The sequence below is a fragment of the Nerophis lumbriciformis genome, linkage group LG12, assembly GCF_033978685.3.
Source record: "Nerophis lumbriciformis linkage group LG12, RoL_Nlum_v2.1, whole genome shotgun sequence".
Taxonomy (NCBI): Eukaryota; Metazoa; Chordata; class Actinopteri; order Syngnathiformes; family Syngnathidae; genus Nerophis; species Nerophis lumbriciformis.
In genome coordinates, this window is record NC_084559.2 from 20,488,383 (window position 1) to 20,513,660 (window position 25,278).

Consider the following 25,278-nt stretch of genomic DNA (forward strand, 5'->3'; position numbering starts at 1 on the left):
CCAACTTGGTGTGTCTAAATAAAAGCAAACAAATGTCAGCAAAACCTAAAAGAGTTAAGATTTTACCAAAGACAACAATCATATATGAAGCGTTCAGCACATACACAATGTTGACATCTATAGCTATATTAGGATAAAAACAGAGATAAACACGCTACTCATAAAAGGCGCGTGCAACAGCAACAAACAAGGCAACTTAGACGCAAAATTAAATCATGAAACGCAACCTTACCCGAGCAAAAACTATGCATATTTATCAGCGAGAGTCTTGACAATTTCCTTGATCCAGGCATACAAAAAGAAGTTGTAGACCTCTAGGCTTTTCCAAGTTTCCATCTGTTTTGTCGTGTAAAATAGCATCTGGAGCACAATCGTTCGATATGTCTGGGAACGCAACCGACGTAATCTTTGATATCCCTCAACAAATCTTTTTTTAATAAAGTATAGGGATCAGTGACGTGCGGTGAGGTTCATGGCTGGTAAGGCACTGACTTCATCACAGTCAGATTTACAAACATATGAACCCTAAAGAGTATCTTATTCACCATTTGATTGGCAGCAGTTAACGGGTTATGTTTAAAAGCTCATACCAGCATTTTTCCCTGCTTGGCACTCAGTATCAAGGGTTGGAATTGGGGGTTAAATCACCAAAAATTATTCCCTGGCGCGGCGCCGCTGCTGCCCACTGCTCCCCTCACCTCCCAGGGGGTGATCAAGGGGATGGGTCAAATGCAGAGGACACATTTTATTACACCTAGTGTGTGTGTGACAATCATTGGTACTTTAACTTAACTTTAACTTTACACATACAAACTGTAGCACACAAAAAAGCACATTTAATAAAAAAAACGTTATTATGGTCTTACCTTTACTTATAAATAAAGTCCATTTGCCGCTGTTGTGCTGGAGTAATGATATGTTGATATGTTATATCAACTAAAGCCCTCACTTAAAACTTTCCACGTGCAAGATTGAATATATTTAAAAAAGTGTAACCGAGGGTTTATAAATGTCGCCTATACTGTATGAAACTACAAAATAACAAACACGGAGGCTCCAGTTTACACGAGGACCACTTTATTTACCTTCTTTCAAAAACCTCCGCTCCACTACAACATGTCATCACTTCCGCTCTTGGCACCTGCAGTCTGCAGGTGTACCTAATGTTGTGGCCCTGCAGTCATTCACAACTCCTCCAACACGAACATTATTGTTTTTGCACTTTTTGGCTTCTTATGAAATAACTTTTTTAAATAGATTCAATCTTGCACGTGGAAAGTTTAAGTGTGGGCTTTAGTTGATATAACAATTTTACGGCGGGGGTGCAGGAGGCGAGCCTCAGCCAGTGCGTCTTTTGCAGCCGTTTTATGATCGCTCAGCACAAGAAATACGTTTCACACATACAGTTGTTGACAAAATACACTGTACATTATATACCTCAGCTAACTAAACTATGGAAATGTATAATATAATTCATATAGCAATACAGTCTCACTGCACAGCAGGCCAGCAGTTAGCCGAGTCCGCCATGTTGAGGCACTGAGTGACGTGCCTCAACTGGCTGCTGTTCACCGCACCGTCTCGTCTCAGTATTTGAATGGCAAATGTGAAAATTCAGCAATTTTGAATAAAAATAATCTAAAACTGGTGAAGTTAAATGGAAAATAACTTTATAGTATAATCACTGCATACATATAACAATTTAATTAAATTTTTTTCTTTTTACATTTTTTTTCTTTCCATGATGGCAGGTGAGGCCCCGCCTCACCTGCCTCTAGTGACTCCACGTCACTGATAGGGATCTATTCCATTGTAAAGGTTGGATTTTTGGGCTCGTATCTGCTTTTTGCAGGAAGGTTTAGGTCTCTTTTGTACTCAGATATTTGGCGCGCAGCTTTCTGTACAACAGCCATCTTAGCTTGGTCGACCACCACTGGTTTTCACTAACGAGAAGAAGTCACGTGTCGGAATACCAGCAATTTTAAAAGCAAAGCGTGACGCAAGGTACATTAAGATACTTACACTGAAGGTATTCAGCCAGGTCACCTCCATTGCAGTACTGTCAAGATAAGGGACATGTCATCAGGAATTGTAATATTTTCCCAATATGTGAAAAATATCCTTGGAACATATTGTACCTCCATGACAAGATATATACATCCTCCCATTTCCTGAGGATAAAAACAAAAAGAATTGTCACAAAAATGCACGGAACCCCTTTGTACATCATAGTAAATATCTGATGCTTGGAAGGAGCCAGCAGAATCATCAACAAGGCCCAAGCTGACACACTTTTGGATCAACAGCGGAACTAAAACCGCATAAGCATCACACGTGAGGCGAAGTGGTGAGATGGAGGGTGCCAAGTGTAAGGTTTCTGTCCTTGACACCTTAGGCGAGAGTAGTGTGGAGGATACAGGCCGACACTTCTTTGTCATTAGTACCACAGAAAAGCGCCCTGCCACTGATCATACTTAGCGAAATACTTTGTATAAGAGAGTGCAGGTTAACAGGTGATCAGAAAAGTCTCTTGCAGCCTGACCTAATCTCATTGAATAATCTTAAATCATCAGTGCATCTGGTGTGAGCTGATACTTCATAAGCCTTTGTTTAACTGTATGCACCCTGCCATCTGTCAGAAATAAAGCGATTAGCTCAAACATGTCTGCTTGTCTGGCAAAGTGTGAAGCTTTTCATTCACACAAACTCACATGTGAGCAAATGGCTTATATCCTGTCCCATTTGTAAAATGCTTTGAAGGATTAGCTGTGTCTTATGCATACCGTAAAATGTAAAAACAAATAAGATACGTAGCAATATATTGAATACGGTATTCTTCAGATGATATTTAAAGTTTGACAGAATGTGAGTGTGAATGTTGTCTATCTGTGTTGGCCCTGCGATGAGGTGGTGACTTGTCTAGGGTGCAGCTGGTTTAGGCTACAGCAAACCCCCGCTTCCCCCGAAAGGAACAAGCGGTAGAAAAATGCATGACAACATGTTCTGGAAGAAAGATGGACGACCACACCTACCTGATAGTCCAGTAGACTGACTATATTTTCGTGTTTGAGTTCCTGGAGAGATGAATAAACAAAACATGGCTTAAAGAAGAATTTGTAGAAGAAATTGTCCTTGCAGGATCAAAAGATGAGCTCACAGACATAAACGGCAATGATGCACTATCATTTGATGCCTCGAACCTTGACCATTCTCCAAATAGATCATTCCCATATTGCTCACAGACTCGGGCAGTGGTATCTTAAATCCAACCAAGTGTGGAAAAATAAGGCATAATGGAACAAGAAAAAGTCGATACTAATAATTGAGGATTTTTACAATGAATACAAAATAGCTGTTAATAATATATAAACAAAATTGCATCCATTGGACACCCCTCTCCTTGCACGTCATTAGGAGATTGCTATGATATGCTGTCATGCATTACTCATCTCTGCATGCAAACACATCTTCTAAATAAAATCCAAGTATTAGTTACCTTTAATATCTTTATTTCTTTTCCAAGTAGAGATTGAGATTTGGCCAGGTTTTTCTTGTTGATGCACTTCACAGCTACTTCCCACTCGTGTTTCTTGACAAACATAGGAGTAGAACATATTAGACGCAATGTTTCTTGACAAACATAGGAATAGAACATATTAGACACAATGTTTCTTGACAAACATAGGAATAGAACATATTAGACACAATGTTTCTTGACAAACATAGGAATAGAACATATTAGACGCAATGTTTCTTGACAAACATAGGAATAGAACATATTAGACACAATGTTTCTTGACAAACATAGGAATAGAACATATTAGACACAATGTTTCTTGACAAACATAGGAATAGAACATATTAGACGCAATGTTTCTTGACAAACATAGGAATAGAACATATTAGACACAATGTTTCTTGACAAACATAGGAATAGAACATATTAGACGCAATGTTTCTTGACAAACATAGGAATAGAACATATTAGACACAATGTTTCTTGACAAACATAAATAGAACATATAAGACGCAATGTTTCTTGACAAGCATAGGAATAGAACATATGAGACGCAATGTTTCTTGACAAACAGGAATAGAACATATAAAACGTAACGTTTCTTGACAAACATAGGAATAGAACACAGACGCAATGTTTCTTGACAAACATAGGAATAGAACCTATTAGACACAATGTTTCTTGACAAACAGGAATAGAACATATTAGACACAATGTTTCTTGACACACATAGGAATACAACATATTAGACACAATGTTTCTTGACACACATAGGAATAGAACATGTTTCTTGACAAACAAAAATACAACATGTTAGACACAATGTTTCTTGACAAACATAGGAATAGAACATATTAGACAATGTTTCTTGACAAACGTAAATAGAACATATAAGACGCAATGTTTCTTGACAAACAGAAATAGAACATATAAGGCGCAATGTTTCTTGACAAACAGAAATAGAACATATTAGACGCAATGTTTCTTGACAAACATAGGAATAGAACATGTTCAACACAATGTTTCTTGACAAACATAGGAATAGAACATATTAGACGCAATGTTTCTTGACAAACAGGAATAGAACATATTAGACGCAATGTTTCTTAACAAACAGGAATAGAACATATTAGACGCAATGTTTCTTGACAAACAGGAATACAACTTATAGACACGTTGTTTTTTGACAAACATAGGAATAGAACATGTTAGACACAATGTTTGACAATCATAAATAGAACATAAGACGCAATGTTTCTTGACAAACACGGATAGAACACGTTAGATGTAATGTTTCTTAACAAATATAGGAATAGAACATACTAGACACAATGTTTCTTGACAAACATAGGAATACAACATATTAGACACAATGTTTCTTGACAAACATAGAAATAGAACATGTTCGACACAATGTTTCTTGACAAAACAGAAATAGAACATTTTAGACGCAATGTTTCTTGACAAACACAAATAGAACATATAAGACGTAATGTGTCTTGACAAACAGAAATAGAACATATTAACACACAATGTTTCTTGACAAACAGGAATAGAACATGTTAGACGCAATGTTTCTTGACAAACATAGGAATAGAACATGTTAAACGGAATGTTTCTTGACAAACATAGGAATAGAACATGTTAGACGCAATGTTTCTTGACAAACATAGGAATAGAACATGTTAAACGGAATGTTTCTTGACAAACATAGGAATACAACATATTAGACGCAATGTTTCTTGACAAACATAGAAATAGAACATATTAGACGCAATGTTTCTTGACAAACATAGGAATACAACATATTGGACGCCACAACCACACACATAATGTCGTGAAAGTTACCTCTTTATGACGTCCTTTGAACACAACCGCAAAGGCTCCGTGACCAATCAGGTCTTTCCTGCTGAACTCAAACATGCCAACAGACTCCATGAGGAAAAGCGAGCGAGTATCCGAGCAGGTTGAGGAAGACTCTCTGTTAGTCACCACCGAACGAGACACAGGTACAGACCCGAAGAGCCTCCTCCAAAGGTGGGGGATCCCATTTTTAATGGACGCCGGTAGTGTCTTCACACTGGAATTCGGATTAAAGACGACGTCGTACAAAGTTGTCAGTCAGTGGCCATGGAAAGTTCGAACACGTGCGACCGGATGTCAACAATAACTAACGAGCGAGTGCTATTTTAATGTTTCAAAAAGATCGCACACACGCGTTGTAGAGACGCGGTACAAGAGTTAGTGTTTATTCGGTCGGAGCTCATTTATTACCGGTAACTTGTTTCTCCTCCTCACCTTATATCGCTCCCCTACCCTTTGGGCATTCCATGTTGCCATTGGGCATGCGCGAACCCAGGAGCGGCAGCTGTCTGACGACGATGCCTTCAATGACACCTTGTAAATTATTTATTCGAGGCCATCCATGGTAAACAACAGAATGTTGGAACTGCGGCCCCGCCTGCCTTTTGCCATCTGTTTTGTTTGAACAAATGACGAATAAGTATATTAGTATTTGTATTAAATAATGGAATGAATTAAGCAAAGAAGTGAAACAATTTTAACTAGGGATGTCCGATAATGGCTTTTTTGCCGATATCCGATATTGTCCAACTCTTAATTACCGATACCGACATCAACCGATACCGATATATACAGTCGTGGAATTAACACATTATTATGCCTAATTTGGACAACCAGGTATGGTGAAGATAAGGTCTTTTTTTTTTTTAAATAATAAAATAAAATAAGATAAATAAATTAAAAACATTTTCTTGAATAAATAAGAAAGTAAAACAATATAAAACAGTTACATAGAAACTAGTAATTAATGAAAATGAGTCAAATGAACTGTTAAAGGTTAGTACTATTAGTGGACCAGCAGCACGCACAATCATGTGTGCTTACGGACTGTATCCCTTGCAGACTGTATTGATATATATTGATATATAATGTAGGAACCAGAATATTAATAACAGAAAGAAACAACCCTTTTGTGTGAATGGGGGAGGGAGTTTTTGGTTGGTGCACTAATTGTAAGTGTATCTTGTGTTTTTTATGTTGATTTAATTAAAAAAAAAAAAAAAAAAAAAAAAAGGGGGAAAACGATACGGATAATAAAAAACGATACCGATAATTTCCGATATTACATTTTAAAGCATTTATCGGCCGATAATCGGACATCTCTAATTTTAACCCTTGTGTGGTATTCGGGTCTGTGGGACCCGTTTTCATTTTTTATTAAAAGAAAAATGATACAATTAATTTTTCAAACTAAGACTCGCCGACTTTGGCTAATTTTCTGTGAAGAACATATATCAGAATACATATTTAATAGAATAGAAAGTACTTTATTGATTTATTGATTTTAATAACCACACACCACCAGACACCATACACGTCCCCTCCACATTTCTATTACGTATAAGATGTCTGGGTCCACTGGACCCAGGGCTAATAGAAGTGTGGAAATTGATGTTACACACACACACACACAGACACACAAACACACAGACACACAGAGCAGGCCCAGACAGGAGGAGGACAGGGTGTAGGTACACAGAACATCAGAGGGTCAAATGTGCGAGAAAATGAGAGCAGACAGTGTTGACAAACAATGTTGCAACCTTGTGTGGGAACCGCAGGTGCAGAAACACAAAAGAAGAATCCCTGTGAGATGCAGAAACTGGCAGAGAAATTTTCCGTGCAACGTTCATATTGTTGTTACTCAGCCAGTGTTTGTGGGTCTGATGGACCCGTTGCATTTTGTGGCTTTTAATGCCTCACAATCAAACACTTGTATGTTAAAATACTGAACAGATGTTTATTGGGATAAGGTAAACATCTGTTCAGTATTTTAACATAGAAGTGTTTGATTGTGAGGCATTAAAAGCCACAAAATGCAACGGGTCCATCAGACCCACAAACGCTGGCTGAGTAACAACAATATGAACATTACACAAGGGTTAAGAAACTGCTTAAACTCAAGTGAAGAAGAATGCTGATAAACATCCATTTTCTACCGCTTGTCCCTTTCAGGGTCGCGGGGGGTCGCTGGAGCCTTTCCCAGCTGCATTCAGGCGGAAGGCGGGGTACACCCTGGACAAGTCGCCAAACATCTCGAACCATATTGAGAAAAGAAATGTATTTTATTAATCTCGTTATGTGGATTACATTTTATTCAACTTGATAACTTTATTATTTATGGATTAAAAGTGAGTACAAATTGAGGAGTAAACAAATATGATCGTAATTGCTACGAAATGGAAAACGGGTCAGATTAAATAACGTCTGCTTCTTCCAACTCTTTTCCAGACATGTAACAAAAACATGTAATGCAGGGGTCCCCAAACTAAAATAAAGTTGTATTTATTAAATTATTATTATTTTAATATGTTCTTTCCAGCCCATCCATCAGTCCATTTTCTACCGTTCTGCAGGTGGATAAACTGACACATTGACTTGAATAAAAACCGGAAAGAGTCCACTGTCGTGGAAATACAGGGTTAGCCAGGAAGTAGTCTATGCCATTAAGTTGAATGTTCCAGTCTTTTCTTTTGTTGAGCCTACAATGTGTTTCATCTGTAAGTATCACACTTTTACGTGTTGTTTAATTGTAACATGCATCTTAGTTGTCGTTTTCATTACTGAATTTGTAGGTGTTGAAATTGCCATGCAAAATCACTAATGCTATTTAGTAGCATATCTATGGCAAATCCAATGTAAATTAGCATGGAGCTTGCGTATTTTGAAAAGTTGAGCCTTACTGTACTTTTGAGTGTCTTTATCTTGCTTTGTTGGCATGACAAATTGTAACGTTACGTAGAAGCAGTTTGACCGAATCCGCTGATTGCTGCTTGACTGCTTGTTGCTGGGCCAAGGGTTTGAGCCGGTGTAGAGTTTGCAACCGGACGTCAGGTGCAACAAAAGTATCGAAATATGGCACCGTTTGATTTGACGTGAATGGGTATCTGGTAGTATGGACGGACTTCCATCGGTACCTGTAAGTACTTAATTCGGTACCTATCCATATGTTTGTCACATATACAGTAACAAAAAGCTGGAATGCAGGCTGTTTTTTCTACTAAAAATTCTACTTAAATGAACAAAATTACCGATACATTCTTTGATTCTTTAGTCTGCAGCATTCAATAAAAAAGGTTTGGACATCCCTGACATAAACATATCAATATACAAACCCCAAAACCAGTGAAGTTGGCACGTTGTGCAAATGGTTAATAAAAATAGAATACAAAGATTTGCAAATCCATTTCAACTTATATTCAATTGAATAGACTGCAAAGACAAGATACTTAACGTTCAAACTGGAAAACGTTATTTTTTGCAAATATTAGCTCATTTGGAATTGAATGCCTGCAACATGTTTAAAAAAAGACTGAGAAAGTTCACACTTCAGAAAACCACTGTCAGTAACTACAGTTGGTCGCTACATCTGTAAGTGCAAGTTTAAACTCTACTATGCAAAGCGAAAGCCATTTATCAACAACACCCAGAAACGCTGCCGGCTTCGCTGGGCCCGAGCTTACTACCTAAGATGGACTGATGCAAAGTGTGAAAGTGTTCTGTGGTCTGACGAGTCCACATTTCAAATTGTTTTTGGAAACTGTGGACGTCCTGTCCTCCGGACCAAAGAGGAAAAGAACCATCCGGACTGTTCTAGGCGCAAAGTTCAAAAGCCAGCATCTGTGATGGTATGGGGGTGTAGTAATGCCCAAGGCATGCGTAATTTACACCATTAATGCTGAAAGGTACATACAGGTTTTGGAGCAACATATGTTGCCATCCAAGCAACGTTATCATAGACGCCCCTGCTTATTTCAGCAAGACAATGCCAAGCCACGTGTTATAATAGCGTGGCTTCATAGTAAAAGAGTGTGGGTACTAGACTGGCCTGCCTGTAGTCCAGACCTGTCTCCCATTGAAAATGTGTGGCGCATTATGAAGCCTAAAATACGATTGAACAACTTAAGCTGTACATCAAGCAAGAATGGGAAATAATTCCACCTGAAAAGCTTAAAAAATTGGCCTCCTCAGTTCCCAAACGTTTACTGAGTGTTGTTAAAAGGCCATGTAACACAGTGGTGAACATGCCCCTGTGACAACTTTTTTGGAATGTGTTGCTGCCATTAAATTCTAAACTTTAAATATATTGTCTTTGCAGTCTATTCAATTGAATATAAGTAGAAAAGGATTTGCAAATCATTGTATTCCGTTTTTATTTATGAACTACACAATATGCCAACTACACTGGATTTGGATTTTATAAATGCACTTGTCAGGTCAGGTGAGTTTCCAGCATAGCCACATACAAACCCTGTTTCCATATGAGTTGGGAAATTGTGTAAGATGTAAATATAAACGGAATACAATGATTTGCAAATCCTTTTCAACCCATATTCAGTTGAATATGCTACAAAGACAACATATTTGATGTTCAAACTGATAAACATTTTTTTTTTTGCAAATAATCATTAACTTTAGAATTTGATGCCAGCAACACGTGACAAAGAAGTTGGGAAAGGTGGCAATAAATACTGATAAAGTTGAGGAATGCTCATCAAACACTTATTTGGAACATCCCACAGGTGAACAGGCAAATTGGGAACAGGTGGGTGCCATGATTGGGTATAAAAGTAGATTCCATGAAATGCTCAGTCATTCACAAACAAGAATGGGGCGAGGGTCACCACTTTGTCAACAAATGCGTGAGCAAATTGTTGAACAGTTTAAGAAAAACCTTTCTCAACCAGCTATTGCAAGGAATTTAGGGATTTCACCATCTACGGTCCGTAATATCATCAAAGGGTTCAGAGAATCTGGAGAAATCACTGCACGTAAGCAGCTAAGCCCGTGACCTTCGATCCCTCAGGCTGTACTGCATCAACAAGCGACATCAGTGTGTAAAGGATATCACCACATGGGCCCAGGAACACTTCAGAAACCCACTGTCAGTAACTACAGTTGGTCGCTACATCTGTAAGTACAAGTTAAAACTCTCCTATGCATGGTGAAAACCGTTGATCAACAACACCCAGAAACGCCGTCAGCTTCGCTGGGCCTGAGCTCATCTAAGATGGACTGATGCAAAGTGGAAAAGTGTTCTGTGGTCTGACGAGTCCACATTTCAAGTTGTTTTTGGAAACTGTGGACGTCGTGTCCTCCGGACCAAAGACGAAAAGAACCATCCGGATTGTTATAGGCGCAAAGTTGAAAAGCCAGCTTCTGTGATGGTATGGGGGTGTATTAGTGCCCAGGACATGGGTAACTTACACATCTGTGAAGGCACCATTAATGCTGAAAGGTACATACAGGTTTTGGAGCAACATATGTTGCCATCCAAGCAATGTTACCATGGACGCCCCTGCTTATTTCAGCAAGACAATGCCAAGCCACGTGTTACATCAACGTGGCTTCATAGTAAAAGAGTGCGGGTACTAGACTGGCCTGCCTGTAGTCCAGACCTGTCTCCCATTGAAAATGTGTGGCGCATTATGGAGCCTAAAATACCAAAATGGAGACCCCCGGACTGTTGAACAACTTAAGCTGTACATCAAGCAAGAATGGGAAAGAATTCCACCTGAAAAGCTTCAAAAATTGGTCTCCTCAGTTCCCAAACGTTTCCTGAGTGTTGTTAAAAGGAAAGACCATGTAACACAGTGGTGAACATGCCCTTTCCCAACTACTTTGGCACGTGTTGCAGCCATGAAATCCTAAGTTAATTATTATTTGCAAAAAAAAAATAAAGTTTATGAGTTTGAACATCAAATATCTTGTCTTTGTAGCATATTCAACTGAATATGGGTTGAAAAGGATTTGCAAATCATTGTATTCCGTTTATATTTACATCTAACACAATTTCCCAACTCATATGGAAACGGGGTTTGTACATTTGTAAAACTACTAAAAACAGCATCTACGCACAGCTCAGGGGTACTAATGCTAAAGCCTCAATAATAGTTTATATCAGTAATACTTCAAGGGCTCAATTTAAATGCCTAATCAAAAACCTGAACACATCCAAACATGTCTCAACAGGAGACGATGATGTAGACTTGTTTTTGCAGACACATTGCTTAACTGGACTGAAGCTATGCAGTGTTTCAGGCATTGGTTGCCAGGGATTTAACTGTTCATAATGAAATTACAAACAAAACATTAGTATCATAGAAACCACCTCCTTCATTGTGTTTTAGCTGTCTCCATATGAACCACATTGAGTTTTAGACACATGCATTTAGAAAAGCATAACACGTCTAAATCACATGAACATGTACAAAATGCATATATACAGTCATGGTCAAAAGTTGACATACACTTGTAAAGAACATAATGTCATGGCTGTCTTGAGTTTCCATTAATTTCTACAACTCTTATTTTTTTGTGATAGAGTGATTGGAGCACATACTTGTTGGTCACAAAAAACATTCATGAAGTTTGCTTCTTTTATGAATTTATTATGGGTCTACTAAAAATGTGACCAAATCTGTTGGGTCAAAAGTATACATACAGCAATGTTAATATTTGCTTACATGTCCCTTGGCAAGTTTCACTGCAATAAGGCGCTTTTGGTAGCTATCCACAAGCTTCTGGTTGAATTTTTGACCACTCCTCTTGACAAAATTGGTGCAGTTCAGCTAAATGTGTTGGTTTTAATAATAATAATAATAATAATAATAATAATAATAATAACTGGTACCCAAAGTCGCTTTACATGTAGAACCCATCGATCATTCACACCTGATGTGAATGACATGGACTTGTTTCTTCAGCATTGTCCACACGTTTAAGTCAGGACTTTGGGAAGGCCATTCTAAAACCTTAATTCTAGCCTGATTTAGCCATTCCTTTATCACTTTTGACGTGTGTTTGGGGTCATTGTCCTGTTTGGACACCCAACTGCGCCCAAGACCCAACCTCCAGGCTGATGATTTTAGGTTGTCCTGAAGAATTTGGAGGTAATCCTCCTTTTTCATTGTCCCATTTACTCTCTGTAAAGCACACAGAACTTGACCACTGAACTTTCCTCCAGAAGATGTTATCTTTGTCCATGTTATGTCAGATTAAACCATACTTGCCAACCTTGAGACCTCCGATTTCGGGAGGTGGGGGTTGGGGGCGTGGTCGGGGGTGGGGCGGGGCGTGGTTGGGGGCGTGGTTAAGAGGGGAGGAGTATATTGACAGCTAGAATTTACCAAGTCAAGTATTTCATATATATGTATATATATATATATATAAATATATATATATATATATCTACATCCTGAAAATATGCAAACAAAACTGTGTTTAGATAATTGATACTTCAAACTTGCATAAATAAATATTAAGGAATATAACATAACTTGGCTTCTGACTGCTTCAAAATGTAATGAATAAAATGCTAAAGTTGTTGATAAACAAGCAATTATTTTAATAATTAAATATGGTCATTTTAAATGAATTATTATGATAATTTAAAATCAATTATTTCAAATAAGTTTATTTTAATGTATAATTCTATGGCTGGATGTAATAAGGAGTCACAAAAAAAATACAAATAAAAATACAATGAATTTTGACGTTTTTAGCAAAATATAGTAAAAATGTATTTAGTTTTTTTTTTTTTAATTAATAAATATATTTATTTTTAGGTAAGATGAACATAATAATACAATTTATCTCTAGTCTGGATGATTTAGTTCTTGTCACCCTGTTGTCCTCCCGTCATGAAAAAAGGCTGTCCTCACTCAGGTCCGCATGGAGCTGGAGGGGGCGTGGCTGGAGATTTTCGGGAGAATATTTGTCCCGGGAGGTTTCCGGGAGAGGCGCTGAATTTCGGGAGTCTCCCGGAAAATTCGGGAGAGTTGGCAAGTATGGATTAAACAAAAATTTAAGACCAAAGATAAGACCTTCTTGAGGAAAGTTCTGTGGTCAGATGAAACAAACATTGAGCTGTTTGGCCACAATACCCAGCAATATGTTTGGAGGAGAAAAGGTGAGGCCTTTTATCCCAGGAACACAATTCCTACCATCAAGCATGGTGGTGGTAGTATTATGCTCTAGGCCTGTTTTGCTGCCAATGGAACTGGTGCTTTACAGAGAGTAAATGGGACAATGAAAAAGAAAAATTACCTCCAAATTCTTCAGGACAACCTAAAATCATCAGCTTGGAGGTTGGGTCTTGGGCGCAGTTGGGTGTTCCAACAGGACAATGACTCCAAACACACGTCAAAAGTGGTAAAGGAATGGCTAAATCAGGCTAGAATTAAGATTTTAGAAGGGCCTTCGTAAAGTCCCGACTTAAACGTGTGGACAATGCTGAAGAAACAAGTCCATGTCAGCAATTTTGTCAAGAGGAGTGGTCAAAAATTCAACCAGAAGCTTGTGGATAGCTACCAAAAGCGCCTTATTGCAGTGGAACTTGCCAAGGGACATGTAAGCAAATATTAACATTGCTGTATGTATACTTTTGACCCAGCAGATTTGCTCACATTTTCAGTAGACCCATAATAAATTCATAAAAGAAACAAACTTCATGAATGTTTTTTGTGACCAACAAGTATGTGCTCCAATCACTCTATCACAAAAAAATAAGAGTTGTAGAAATTGTTGGAAACTCAAGACAGCCATGACTTTATGTTCTTTACAAGTGTATGTAAACCTTTGACCACAACTGTATAAGTGCAGTATGAGGAAAAGGTTTGAACAGTCCTGTAAAAGGCAAAAGCATTTATAAGGTACTTGTCTCAAAAGCAATTTATTAAAGACAATTGGAAGCACAAACCATGGTACCATAAGAAAAGAGCCAATACAAGTGTTGAAATTCTGCCATGTTTTAACTTAAAAACCGTCATAAAATGTAAATGCACAGAGACTTACAGTAAATCCTGTTTTTCTTCTGAATCCTGCTGTTTGTACAGTGTTAGATCAACGACACGCAGATGCCATCTTCTTTCATTCTCACAGTCATCCAAACAAATATCTCATTATGACCTTCTGTTGTAGATAGAACATTTCAATATACAAAAGGAAAAAGCCAGAGACACAATAAAACTTCACAGAACTGTGTCCAAAACACACAATTATTCACTACCCCTAAGAGAACATACCATACTGCATCCTGCCAAGATGTGAGGTACTGCTCAGAAACAAAACACACACAAAACAGAAGAATTGCTAAACATAGAATCACAAAATAAATACATCATATTAGAATAACATATTGTCCGATTTACTAGGTGGTCGTGGTGCCTTATTTTGCGGTTTACTGTGCTGTGATGCTTCAAAAAACTGTGACTTGGGTTACTGGAGTGAGTTTACTCTGCAGTGCAAAACATATCTATTTGTGTGGACGCCGGTGTGTTAAAACAAACCCCAAACAACGCTAAAACACTGCAATTTAAATAAAGCAGATGCTGCGCACCAATGCTCCAGCTCTGCACAGAGCATCTCAGTCAGGTGGAATGACGCTCTTACGCTCTCTGTGACCTCACTGCCGTCAGAACTCAACCTGGTATTTAACGAGATGCTAGTAAAGCACAGTAAAAGTCTGTTTGTCGTCAAAGGTGGAACCGCACGTCGCCTCTTTTGGCGATCCCTTTCACTTGAGACTAGGATTGGCCATGTGGAATAGTGTGGAGATACTCTGGCCAACGTCTGTCTATACTGCCGAGAGGTCAATACGATTGCCGGAGTTGGTGCTTTTGTCCCATGTGTTCATCTTAGTCGGGGATACGCCCTCTTTGTGTCCGTTCATCTGCAAGATAGGAAAGTGAGAGATTATTTAGCTCAGGCGGTTAAGAGTCAGCAACACGAGGCTCTCACGATGTCAGAGTTGAATGGCTTCACGTTGATGTTCCGCATGGAGCTGCTGGTTAGGGACCACACCTTGGTCTTGTGTTTGAACGCAGCTCTGACCTGCCGAGAGTGGAAACAACATTACGACATTTGGCATTCGGGCCAAGTGTAATTTTGGCTGGAGGGTGTATGGACATTTGCCTCCTGCATCGCTTAAACCAGGGGTGTCAAAGTCATTTTAGCTCAGGGGCCGCATTGGAGGAAAATCTATTCCCAAGTGGGCCGTAATGGTAAAATCGTGGCATGATAACTTAAAAATAAAGATGGTTGTCCCGGGAGATTTTCGGGAGAGGCACTGAAATTCGGGAGTCTCCTGGAAAATTCGGGAGGGTTGGCAAGTATGATCCTCACTCATGTTTGTACTGATGTACGCATTGATCTGATCACTGACTGTATATAGCAGCGGGTAAGGTAAATGAGCTTGTACAGTCAAAATAAATTGCAAGATTAATCTAAGTGTGTTCATGATTAATGCGATAATTTTTTTGTCATTAATCACATGAGTGAACTTGTTAATTTTGACAACCCTGATTTATATATTCATTTCATCTTTATTTATCCGGGGTAAGGCCATTGAGCACACTTGCAATGCTGACCAAGCAAAGAGGCAGCATTTACACGACAGAGATGTTGAAGTGTGATGATAATATCTCATTGTGTGAATGTGAGTGTGAATGTTGTCTGTCTATCTGTGTTGGCCCTGCGATGAGGTAGCGACTTGTCCAGGGTGTACCCCGCCTTCCGCCCGATTGCAGCTGAGATAGGCTCCAGCGCCCCCCGCGACCCCAAAGGGAATAAGCGGTAGAAAATGGATGGATGGACAACTCCAGGTTGTTTTCTTAGTCTTTGGCCAAAAATAGAACAAGCACGTTATGAAAACGTACAAATCACAAATAATCATCTGGACAAAACACTTCAAGTTTGTTGAAAATTCTGAGGAAATTGATGCAGCTTCAAAAACACAATGGGCCCCATTCAGCAATAAGTTCCTAACTTTTCCTCTTATCTTTCTTCCTAAATGATTTCCTAAATTCATGACGTGTTCTTAAACGCCCAAATTGTTCCCACCTGCTGTTCTTAAGTTACTGAATGCCAAATGGTTAGCGCGTGCGTGTCTATCATAATTTGCATATAAACACGCCCTTATTTCAACAATATGCATATGTCAATACCCTTAATTCTGTAATTTGCATAGGTAAACACGCTTAATTCCCCATATAAGGGCACAATTCCGGCGGAAGAAGCCGAACATCAGACACACGGAGAAAACACAAACAGATTACAGAACAGAAATTCGTATTATCCCGCGGGGGGAATACATAATATCAAAACGTAAGTTTAAGAAAGGGGGGACAGCTGAGGTAGCCCCGAAGCGGTCAAATAAATATTCGTCACTTCGGGCAAAACATGGTCGTGAAATATGCGCTCCCTCCCCAGGGCACGATCTGCGGCATCTTGCAGTAGCAGCAAGAGTGTGTGTGTGTGTGTGTGTGTGTGTGTGTGTGTGTGTGTGTGTGTGTGTGCACGCTAACTGTATTTTGAACTGTGTATATATACTGCTCATTTTGCTATATGTCTGTCTGTCTGTCTTGTCTATATCTATGTATCTATCTATCTATCTATCTATGATATTAATTTAACATTAGACAATAGATGTAAGGGAACTTGTCACACTTAAGAACAAATAGGCCACCCTAAGAGTGCTCTGAAGCACTCGTAGATTTTCTTTTTACGTACGAACAAATCCCAGCTAAGAAAACATTGGTGAATACAAAAAAACTTCGTAATTGGGCCAAAGAACAAAATTTGTTCTTAAGAACTGTTGCTGAATGAGCATAGACTTTGTCTCAGTGTATCTACAAAGCCAGGATTAAACTTTAAATCACAGTCTTTCTGGGATTGACTCCAGTGCTAACTCAACAAACTGCAAGAAACGGAGATAGAAACTATTCAAAAGGGTTTAAGTTCACTTTTCTTGTGTTTGACAGAGACATTTTGGGGGCAAGGAGGGTGCAAAATGACGACGTGTTCAAAGCAGAAGACATAAAACGGCAGGTTTTAAGTTTCATGTGGGTCGAGGAGGAGGAGCCACAGTCACCCTTTACTGTATACCTCTTGCTTGGCACCAGTATAAACCGTTTGCTTGCCTAACAGAATTGCTATTGTGACATCCAGTGGACACATTTAGAACAGCAGTTTCTTACGTAAAAAAAAAAAGCAGCTAATTTTTATACTTGGCAAACTCATCACACTGTTAGCAGGCCTTGACACCCCTGGCTTAAACAAAACAAAACACACATCCGACATGTGAGCAAACGTACCTCTGAGTTAAGAAGGCAATGGAACAGGAAGACAAAAAAACCCTAAGAAAAAAGAAAAAATAACAACTTTAGGAGTACTTTCAACTGCACGACATATTGGGAAAGTGCAATTGGTATTAGGGTTATTTGAGATTTGAGGGTAGTGGTTCTCAACTGGTATGGCTGCAGGACCCACAATCGCCCATTAATGATGAGTGACGACCCAATTTGATCATGACTACACACAGAGAGAAATATTTCAAAAATATATTTCTTTCGTCTAGTTTAGTTAAGTGTTTCTTAACAATAGGGCCCATTGTTGTGCAACGAGCGCCCCCTTGTGGTTGCCAAAAATATCTGTTTCTCAGCTATGCTTTGTATAGGCCAGGATTACTCAGTTGAAATACACTTTTCCACCACTTTTGGCAATAATGGCAATATCAAATAAATAGAAGAAGTAGCTAAATTCATAGAAAAGTTTCTTAAGCGCAGAAATTATGACGAAAGTGGGGAAACTGTATTTTCATTTGCACTTTATTTTTATTGACAATTTAGTTAAGAAACATATTTATTATCCATTTAGTCTATTTAATTTAGTACAACATAATTGTAGATACATATTTCGTCAGTTATTGATGTCCCTTCTTATGCAGTAAATTTGGTTAGTACTTGATTTTCTAATCAGCCTGACCCAAGCCTAAGGTTTATGTGTTAAATGAATAATGGTATTTGTAATTAACACATACTTTCATATCATTTGACAAGGTTATAAACTGTAAGTAGGTTAGTTATTACCATTGAATACGATTGAAATCAAGAGTAAGATTACTAATTTAGTGTTAATATTTGAGTGGGCCACAGGCCCCTCTGTAGTGGAAAAAATGGGCCTCAATGTCAGAAAAGTTGAGAACCTCTAGTTTTGTTAATAAAAACACCCACATTTGAAAATTGTCAAAAAGTTTAATATTATTACTACACTGCACAAAAATATAAATACAACACTTATGTTTTTGCTCCAATTTTTCATTAGTTCAACTCAAAGTTCTAAAACTTTTACTATATACACAAAATAGGTATTCCTATCAAATATTGTTTCCACATTTGTCTAAATCTGTGTTAGTGAGCATTTATTTGTTGCCAAGATAATCCATCCCACCTCACAGGTGTGGCATATCAAGATGCTGATTAAACAACATGATTATTGCACAGGTGTACCTTAGGCTGCCCACGATAAAAGGCCACTCTAAATGTACAGTTTTATCACACACCGATGTCGTAAGTTTGCATGCTGACTGCAGGAGTGTCCACCAGAGCTTTTGCCTGTGAATTGAATGTTCAATATTTCTACCATAAGCCGTTTCCAAAAACGTTTCAGACAATTTGGCAGTACATCCAACCGGCCACACATCCGCAGACGACTTGTAACCACACCAGCCCAGGACCTTCACATCCAGCAGGCACACCTCCATGATCGTCTAAGACCAGCCACCCGGACAGCTGCTGCAACAATCAAAGTTAAAGTACCAACGATTGTCACACACACACTAGGTGTGGCGAAATTATTCTCTGCATTTGACCCATCACCCTTGATCACCCCCTGGGAGGTGAGGGGAGCAGTGAGCAGCAGCGGTGGGAATCATTTTTGGTGATTTAATTTCCAATTCGAACCCTTGATGCTGAGTGCCAAACAGGGAGGTAATGGGTCCCATTTTTATAGTCTTTGGTATGACTCGAATTGGTTTGCATAACCAAATAACTTCTGCAAAAACTGTGAGAAACCATCTCAGGGAAGCTCATCTGCATGCTCATCGTCCTCATCGGGGTCTCGACCTGACTGCAGTTTGTCGTCGTAACCGACTTTAGTGGGCAAATGCTCACATTCGATGGCACCTGGCCGATGGAGAGGTGTTCTCTTCACGGATGAATCCCGGTTTTTACTGTTTAGGGCAGATGGCAGACAGCGTGTGTGGAAGAGCGGTTTGCTGATGTCAACGTTGTGAATCGAGGGGTTATGGTATGGGCAGGCGTATGTTATGGACAATGAAAGCAAGTGCATTTTATTGATGGCATTTTGAATGCACAGAGATACTGTGACGATATCCTGAGGCCCATTGTTGTGCCATTCACCTGAGACCATCACCTCCATGTTGCAGCATGTTGCAAGGACATTACACAATTTCTGAAAGCTGAAAACACCCCAGTTCTTGCATGGCCAGCATACGGACGTGTCACCTATTGAGCATGTTTGAGATGCTGTGGATCGGCGTATACGACAGTGTGTTCCAGTTCCTGCCAATATCAAGCAACTTCGCACAGATATTGAAAAGAAGTGGTCCAACATTCCACAGGCCACAATCAACAAACTGATGCAAAGGAGATGTGTTGCGCCGCATGAGGAAAATGGTGGTCACACCAGATATTGTCTGCTTTTCTGACCCCAATAAAGCAAAACTGCTCATTTCAGAGTGGCCTTTTATTGTGGGCAGACTAAGGCACGCCTGTGCAATAATCATGCCGTTTAATCAGCATCTTGACATGCCACACCTGTGAGGTGGGATGGATTATCTTGGCAAAGAAGAAATGCTCACTAACACATATTTGTGAACAATATTTGAGAGGACTAAGTCTTTTGTGCACATAGTAAAAGTTTTAGATCTTTGAGTTCAACTCATGAAAAATGGGAGCAAAAACAAGTGTTGTATTTAGATTTTTGTTCAGCATACTCGTTGACGCTCTCACAAAAAAATGTCCGTACAAAGTCCTGTGAAACACTAAAAACGGGTCTGCTACCCCCACCAGTTTAAGAATCACTGTCTTAAAGGGAACTGCACTTTTTGGAAATGTTGCCTATCATTCACAATCATTATGAAAGACATGACAGTTGTATTTTATTTTTTAATGCATTCTAACTCGTAAATAAAAGTCTGCTTACAGCGGAGCCAATGGGAGAGCCTCTATATTGCCAATAAACATTCAAAAAGCGCCAACAATATTCCATTTACATTTCGTGACTTAAATATTAACCAAATATTAGTGATCATATCATAAGCGCTAACGCAGACAAACTATTCACAGCGGCAACGTGATCACACGTGTGCCAATGTTGACATGATCGACTGATGAGCTGCTTCCTCGCTTCCTTGCTCGTCAAACTTTATTGTAGATCATGGCTCTGACCTGGATAGTAGAAGGACGAGGACGTATTTCCGACAAGTTGGTACACTTTGACAGCCAATTTAGACCCGGCAATGGCGAGAACGACATGAAAAGACGCTTGGTTCCACCCCCCTTTTCTTCGCGAGGATTATGAGACATCCTTAATCTAAATGGGAATATACACTATATTGCCAAAAGTATTTGGCCACCCATCAAAATGATGAGAATCAGGTGTCCTAATCACCTGGCCTGGCCACAGGTGTATAAAATCAAGCACTTAGTCATGGAGACTGTTTCTACAAACATTTGTGAAAGAATGGGCCTCTCTCAGTGATTTCCAGCGTGGAACTGTCATAGGATGCCACCTGTGCAACAAATCCAGTCGTGAAATTTCCTCTCTCCTAAATATTCCAAAGTCAACTTTATTATAAGAAAAGTCAAGAGTTTGGGAACAACAGCAAGTCAGCCACCAAGTGGTAGGCCACATAAACTGACAGAGAGGGGTCAGTGGACTTTCTGCACAGTCAGTTGCTACAGAGCTCCAAACTTCATGTGACCTTCCAATTAGCCCACGTACAGTACACAGAGAGCTTAATGGAATGGGTTTCCATGGCCGAGCAGCTGCATCTAAGCCATACATCACCAAGTCCAATGCAAAGCGTCGGATGCAGTGGTGTAAAGCACGTCGCCACTGGACTCTAGAGCAGTGGAGACGCCTTCTCTGGAGTGATGAATCACGCTTTTCCATCTGGCAAACTGATGGACCAGTCTGGGTTTGGAGGTTGCCACGAGTACGCTACATTTCGGACTGCATTGTGCAGAGTGTGAAATTTGGTGGAGGAGGAATTATGGTGTGGGGTTGGTTTTTCAGGAGTTGGGCTTGACTCCTTAGTTCCAGTGAAAGGAACTTTGAATGCTCCAGGATACCAAAACATTTTGGACAATTCAATGGGATGGCCCTTCAGGTTCATATGTGGGTAAAGGCAGGTGGCCAAATACTTTTGGCAATATAGTGTATCAACATCCTAGCAGTCGGCATCCTAATGACAGCAGACCTTGTACAGTAAGTGATGTTTTATTATGTTTGTTGGCTTTCAGGAAGTCTGCAGTGAGTAGTAATCAGCGATGTAGTTGAAAGTTTTTGAAATTAATGCGTCGCCTATGCTTAAAATGACCGTAGTTTTTTTTCATAGTTTGGCTGGGGGTGCGACTTATACTCAGGAGCGACTTATGTGTGGAATTATTAACACATTACCGTAAAATATCAAATAATATTATTTAACTCATTCACGTAAGAGTCGAGACGTATAAGATTTCATGGGATTTAGCGATTAGGAGTGACAGATTGTTTGGTAAACGTATAGCATGTTCTATATGTTATAGTTATTTGAATGACTCTTACCATAATATGTTACGTTAACATACCAGGCACGTTCTCAGTTGGTTATTTATGCCTCATATGACGTACACTTATTCAACCTGTTGTTCACTATTCTTTATTTATTTTAAATTGCCTTTCAAATGTCTATTCTTGGTGTTGGGTTTTAGCAAATAAATTTCCCCCAAAAATGCGACTTATACTCCAGTGCGACTTATACTTCGAAAAATACGATAAATATTTTATTTTAATTATAAATGTGCCCCTTACTACATTACATATAAACTTATATCATGTATATAAAACCCTAATGGAGGTGTTTGGATGTTTTTTTAAGGGCTTTATCGGCAAAATAGAGCGGCTCCATTGTAAGCAAAGTTTTTATTGCATTTATTTACTGTTTAGACTGCATTAAAAAAAATGACATCCGTCGTCATATCTTTCAAAATGGTCGTAAACGATAGGCAACATTTTCTCTTTAAGGTACTGTATCTTACCTGCAAAGAGTTAAAGACTGCAAAGATATAAAGGAATGGCAGGGAGTGTGTGTTGACAGCTAAAACGCCAAAGATCCAGGAAATGCCGAGTATGGGCAGGAGCACTGCTACAGCCTTTGCAGTGAGCCTGAAGAGTTAAACCAGATTTACAGAATCAGTACTAAATAGTTGACTATTGTTAATAAAAAGGGAAAACAGACTCACTTGACTGCATTGGCATCCCCATGAACTTTGTAATTCTCTCCGCTGATACGAGAAATGATTCTGGTCACCGATATCAAAATGCCAATGTTTACCTGGTGATCAGAAAGGAAACTTGAAAAACGACATCTGGTTTTAGCTGAAAATGAAATCAAGCGTTGAGGTATTAAAGTGCAAGAAAATGAGGAATGTAAATAGAAAACATGTAACTTTCTGACCACAATGACACACAGAGCTGGAGCCACAAATGCCCAAATGGCGCCATTCTTCAAGGACAGCCAGCAGCTGACAACACAGACATGATATGTTAATTATTATTTTAGTGCGTTCCATTGGAAAACAATAGACCGCTTCCACTTTAATAGCCTTCCATAGGTGATGATGCAATGCTACTATAAACTGGAATGGAGTACATTTTGATGAAGAACACATTCTCGGTCATTTATTTTTCCGTCCAACAAGCAGATTACACATACTTGTCAACCGCGCCGTAACTGTCCAAAGCTGATGTCATGGACACCACGCAGATCACCAGGGGAGAGCCTGATTCAAAAATACAAATAAATATACTGTTGCAAAATCATCAGGGAAAAAAAAGCATTATTTAACTGGAATGTAGTGAAAAGAAAAAATATATTTTTTACATTTTCAACACTGACCAAAAATAAAACTTGCATTGATTTCAACAAATAATCAAACTACTCTTTAAGTGCAATATAAGAAGGCAAGTGTGCGTTTGCCAAGGAACTATTTCCAGATGCTGATAATTCACTTTTTCGGTGCTGAGAAACACATTAAGTCACTTGGCTCCATGGAGCTTTTTCTAAAATGTATGGAAATGGAAAAAAAATGGGGTGAAAAATATATGTTGTGTTGTAATATGGCTTCTGTAGGAGGACAACACGACACAAACCTTCTTAATCGTTAGAAAGCCCACTGTTTAATATGTTTGTGTTTATGCTTCACTGATGAGAGTATTTGGCGAGCGCCGTTTTGTCCTACTAATTTCAGCGGCCCTTGAACTCACCGTTGTGTGGACCGTGATTCAACAGTTTGTTTACATGTATAACTTTCTCTGACGCTGCCACAGAAAGATGTGTTTTCTGCCACTCCTTTGTCTCATTTTGTAAACCAAACATTTTATACTGTGCGTGAATGCACAAAGGTGAGCTTTGTTGATGTTATTGACTTGTCGGAGTGCTAATCAGGCATATTTGGACACTGCATGACTGCAAGCTAATCAATGCTAACATGCTATTAAGACTAGCTGTATGTACATATTGCATCATTATGCCTCATTTGTAGGTATATTTGAGCTCATTTAATTTCCTTTACTTATGTCCTCTGTGTATTTAGTTTATTTTTCCATGTTTCATGACACATTGTCTGTATGTAATATTGGCTGCATTCTTGATAGTAGTGTGCCGTGTTGTTCCAGACCACAGCAAACGTTAGATTGTAATACGTCCACTAGAAGAAGACAGCCTGACGTTTCCTTTAACTTGGGCACACACATCTATGCCTTTGGCCATTTCCAGGAGTTATCTCACCTCCTGAGAAGTTTTACTAATGTTTTCCAATGTTGTAAAAATGTGTAGAATAAATATTACATTTCAACATTTCTGTCAACGAAGATTTGCGTCAGCCTGCGACACATAGTCATTTTGATAGTAGGCTAATATAGCTACGGACTTTCGGACTATTATGTGCAATAATGTTATATGTGTATATGTATATATATATGCATATGTATGGGTATGTGCATGTGTGTGGATATATACATATATATAGATACACATCTTCTTTTTTATCTTTTTTCACTATATTACTAAATTATTGTGTATTTTGAACAATTTCCCTTGTGGATCATTAAAGTTTGTCTAAGTATGCAACTTAGGGGATCTGCTCCAATTTTGTTGTTCTTTGAACCTGTTCACTGTAATAATGACAATAAAACTCTATTCTATTGTATACTAATATAGACACTTACATCATGTGTTGTTTTCATTATAACACTTATATAAGACTTTTAAAGTCATTTTGATAGTAGGCTAATACAGCCAATTAGCCACTTACATCATGTGTTGTCTTCATTATAACACTTATATAAGACTTTTAAAGTCATTTTGATAGTAGACTAATGTAGCTAAGTAGCCACTAACATCATGTGTTGCCATCATTATAACACTTATATAAGTCTTTTGATTTTTTGCGGCCCCAGAGCGATTACTTTTTTTGTATTTGTGGTCCAATGAGGCTTTTTCAACATTTTGGGTTGCCGAACCCTGTTCTATACAATCAGATCACTGTGTCACTATTGGATGTTATGTCAGAGTTGATATTGCCCAACACTGTACTGTACGTTGGTACTCA

General features: G+C 38.8%; 2 protein-coding genes across 6 annotated transcripts in view; both read right to left on the minus strand.

Moving 5' to 3' along the window:
- Positions 1 to 5,863, minus strand: part of ulk1a (unc-51 like autophagy activating kinase 1a) — a 33,250-nt gene extending 27,387 nt beyond the window's left edge. The window contains exons 1-5 of one of the 2 annotated variants that reach the window (XM_061986062.1): positions 5,366 to 5,863; positions 3,497 to 3,589; positions 3,033 to 3,074; positions 2,139 to 2,171; positions 2,023 to 2,059 (exon numbers count right to left, since the gene is read on the minus strand). In XM_061986062.1, the coding sequence (XP_061842046.1) occupies positions 2,023 to 2,059; positions 2,139 to 2,171; positions 3,033 to 3,074; positions 3,497 to 3,589; positions 5,366 to 5,455 (295 nt within the window). In that variant the 5' untranslated portion in view covers positions 5,456 to 5,863. The remainder of the gene's footprint in view (positions 1 to 2,022; positions 2,060 to 2,138; positions 2,172 to 3,032; positions 3,075 to 3,496; positions 3,590 to 5,365) is intronic. The other variant, XM_061986061.1, reaches the window with a different exon arrangement.
- Positions 5,864 to 14,267: 8,404 nt separating this feature from the next.
- adgrd1 (adhesion G protein-coupled receptor D1) overlaps positions 14,268 to 25,278 on the minus strand; it is a 103,215-nt gene continuing 92,204 nt past the window's right edge. For all 4 annotated transcript variants that reach the window (XM_061986066.1, XM_061986065.1, XM_061986064.1 and 1 more), the window contains 7 exons: positions 23,382 to 23,448; positions 23,124 to 23,190; positions 22,909 to 23,000; positions 22,705 to 22,831; positions 17,695 to 17,736; positions 15,341 to 15,433; positions 14,268 to 15,272 (listed from right to left, as the gene is read on the minus strand). In XM_061986066.1, the coding sequence (XP_061842050.1) occupies positions 15,177 to 15,272; positions 15,341 to 15,433; positions 17,695 to 17,736; positions 22,705 to 22,831; positions 22,909 to 23,000; positions 23,124 to 23,190; positions 23,382 to 23,448 (584 nt within the window). In that variant the 3' untranslated portion in view covers positions 14,268 to 15,176. The remainder of the gene's footprint in view (positions 15,273 to 15,340; positions 15,434 to 17,694; positions 17,737 to 22,704; positions 22,832 to 22,908; positions 23,001 to 23,123; positions 23,191 to 23,381; positions 23,449 to 25,278) is intronic.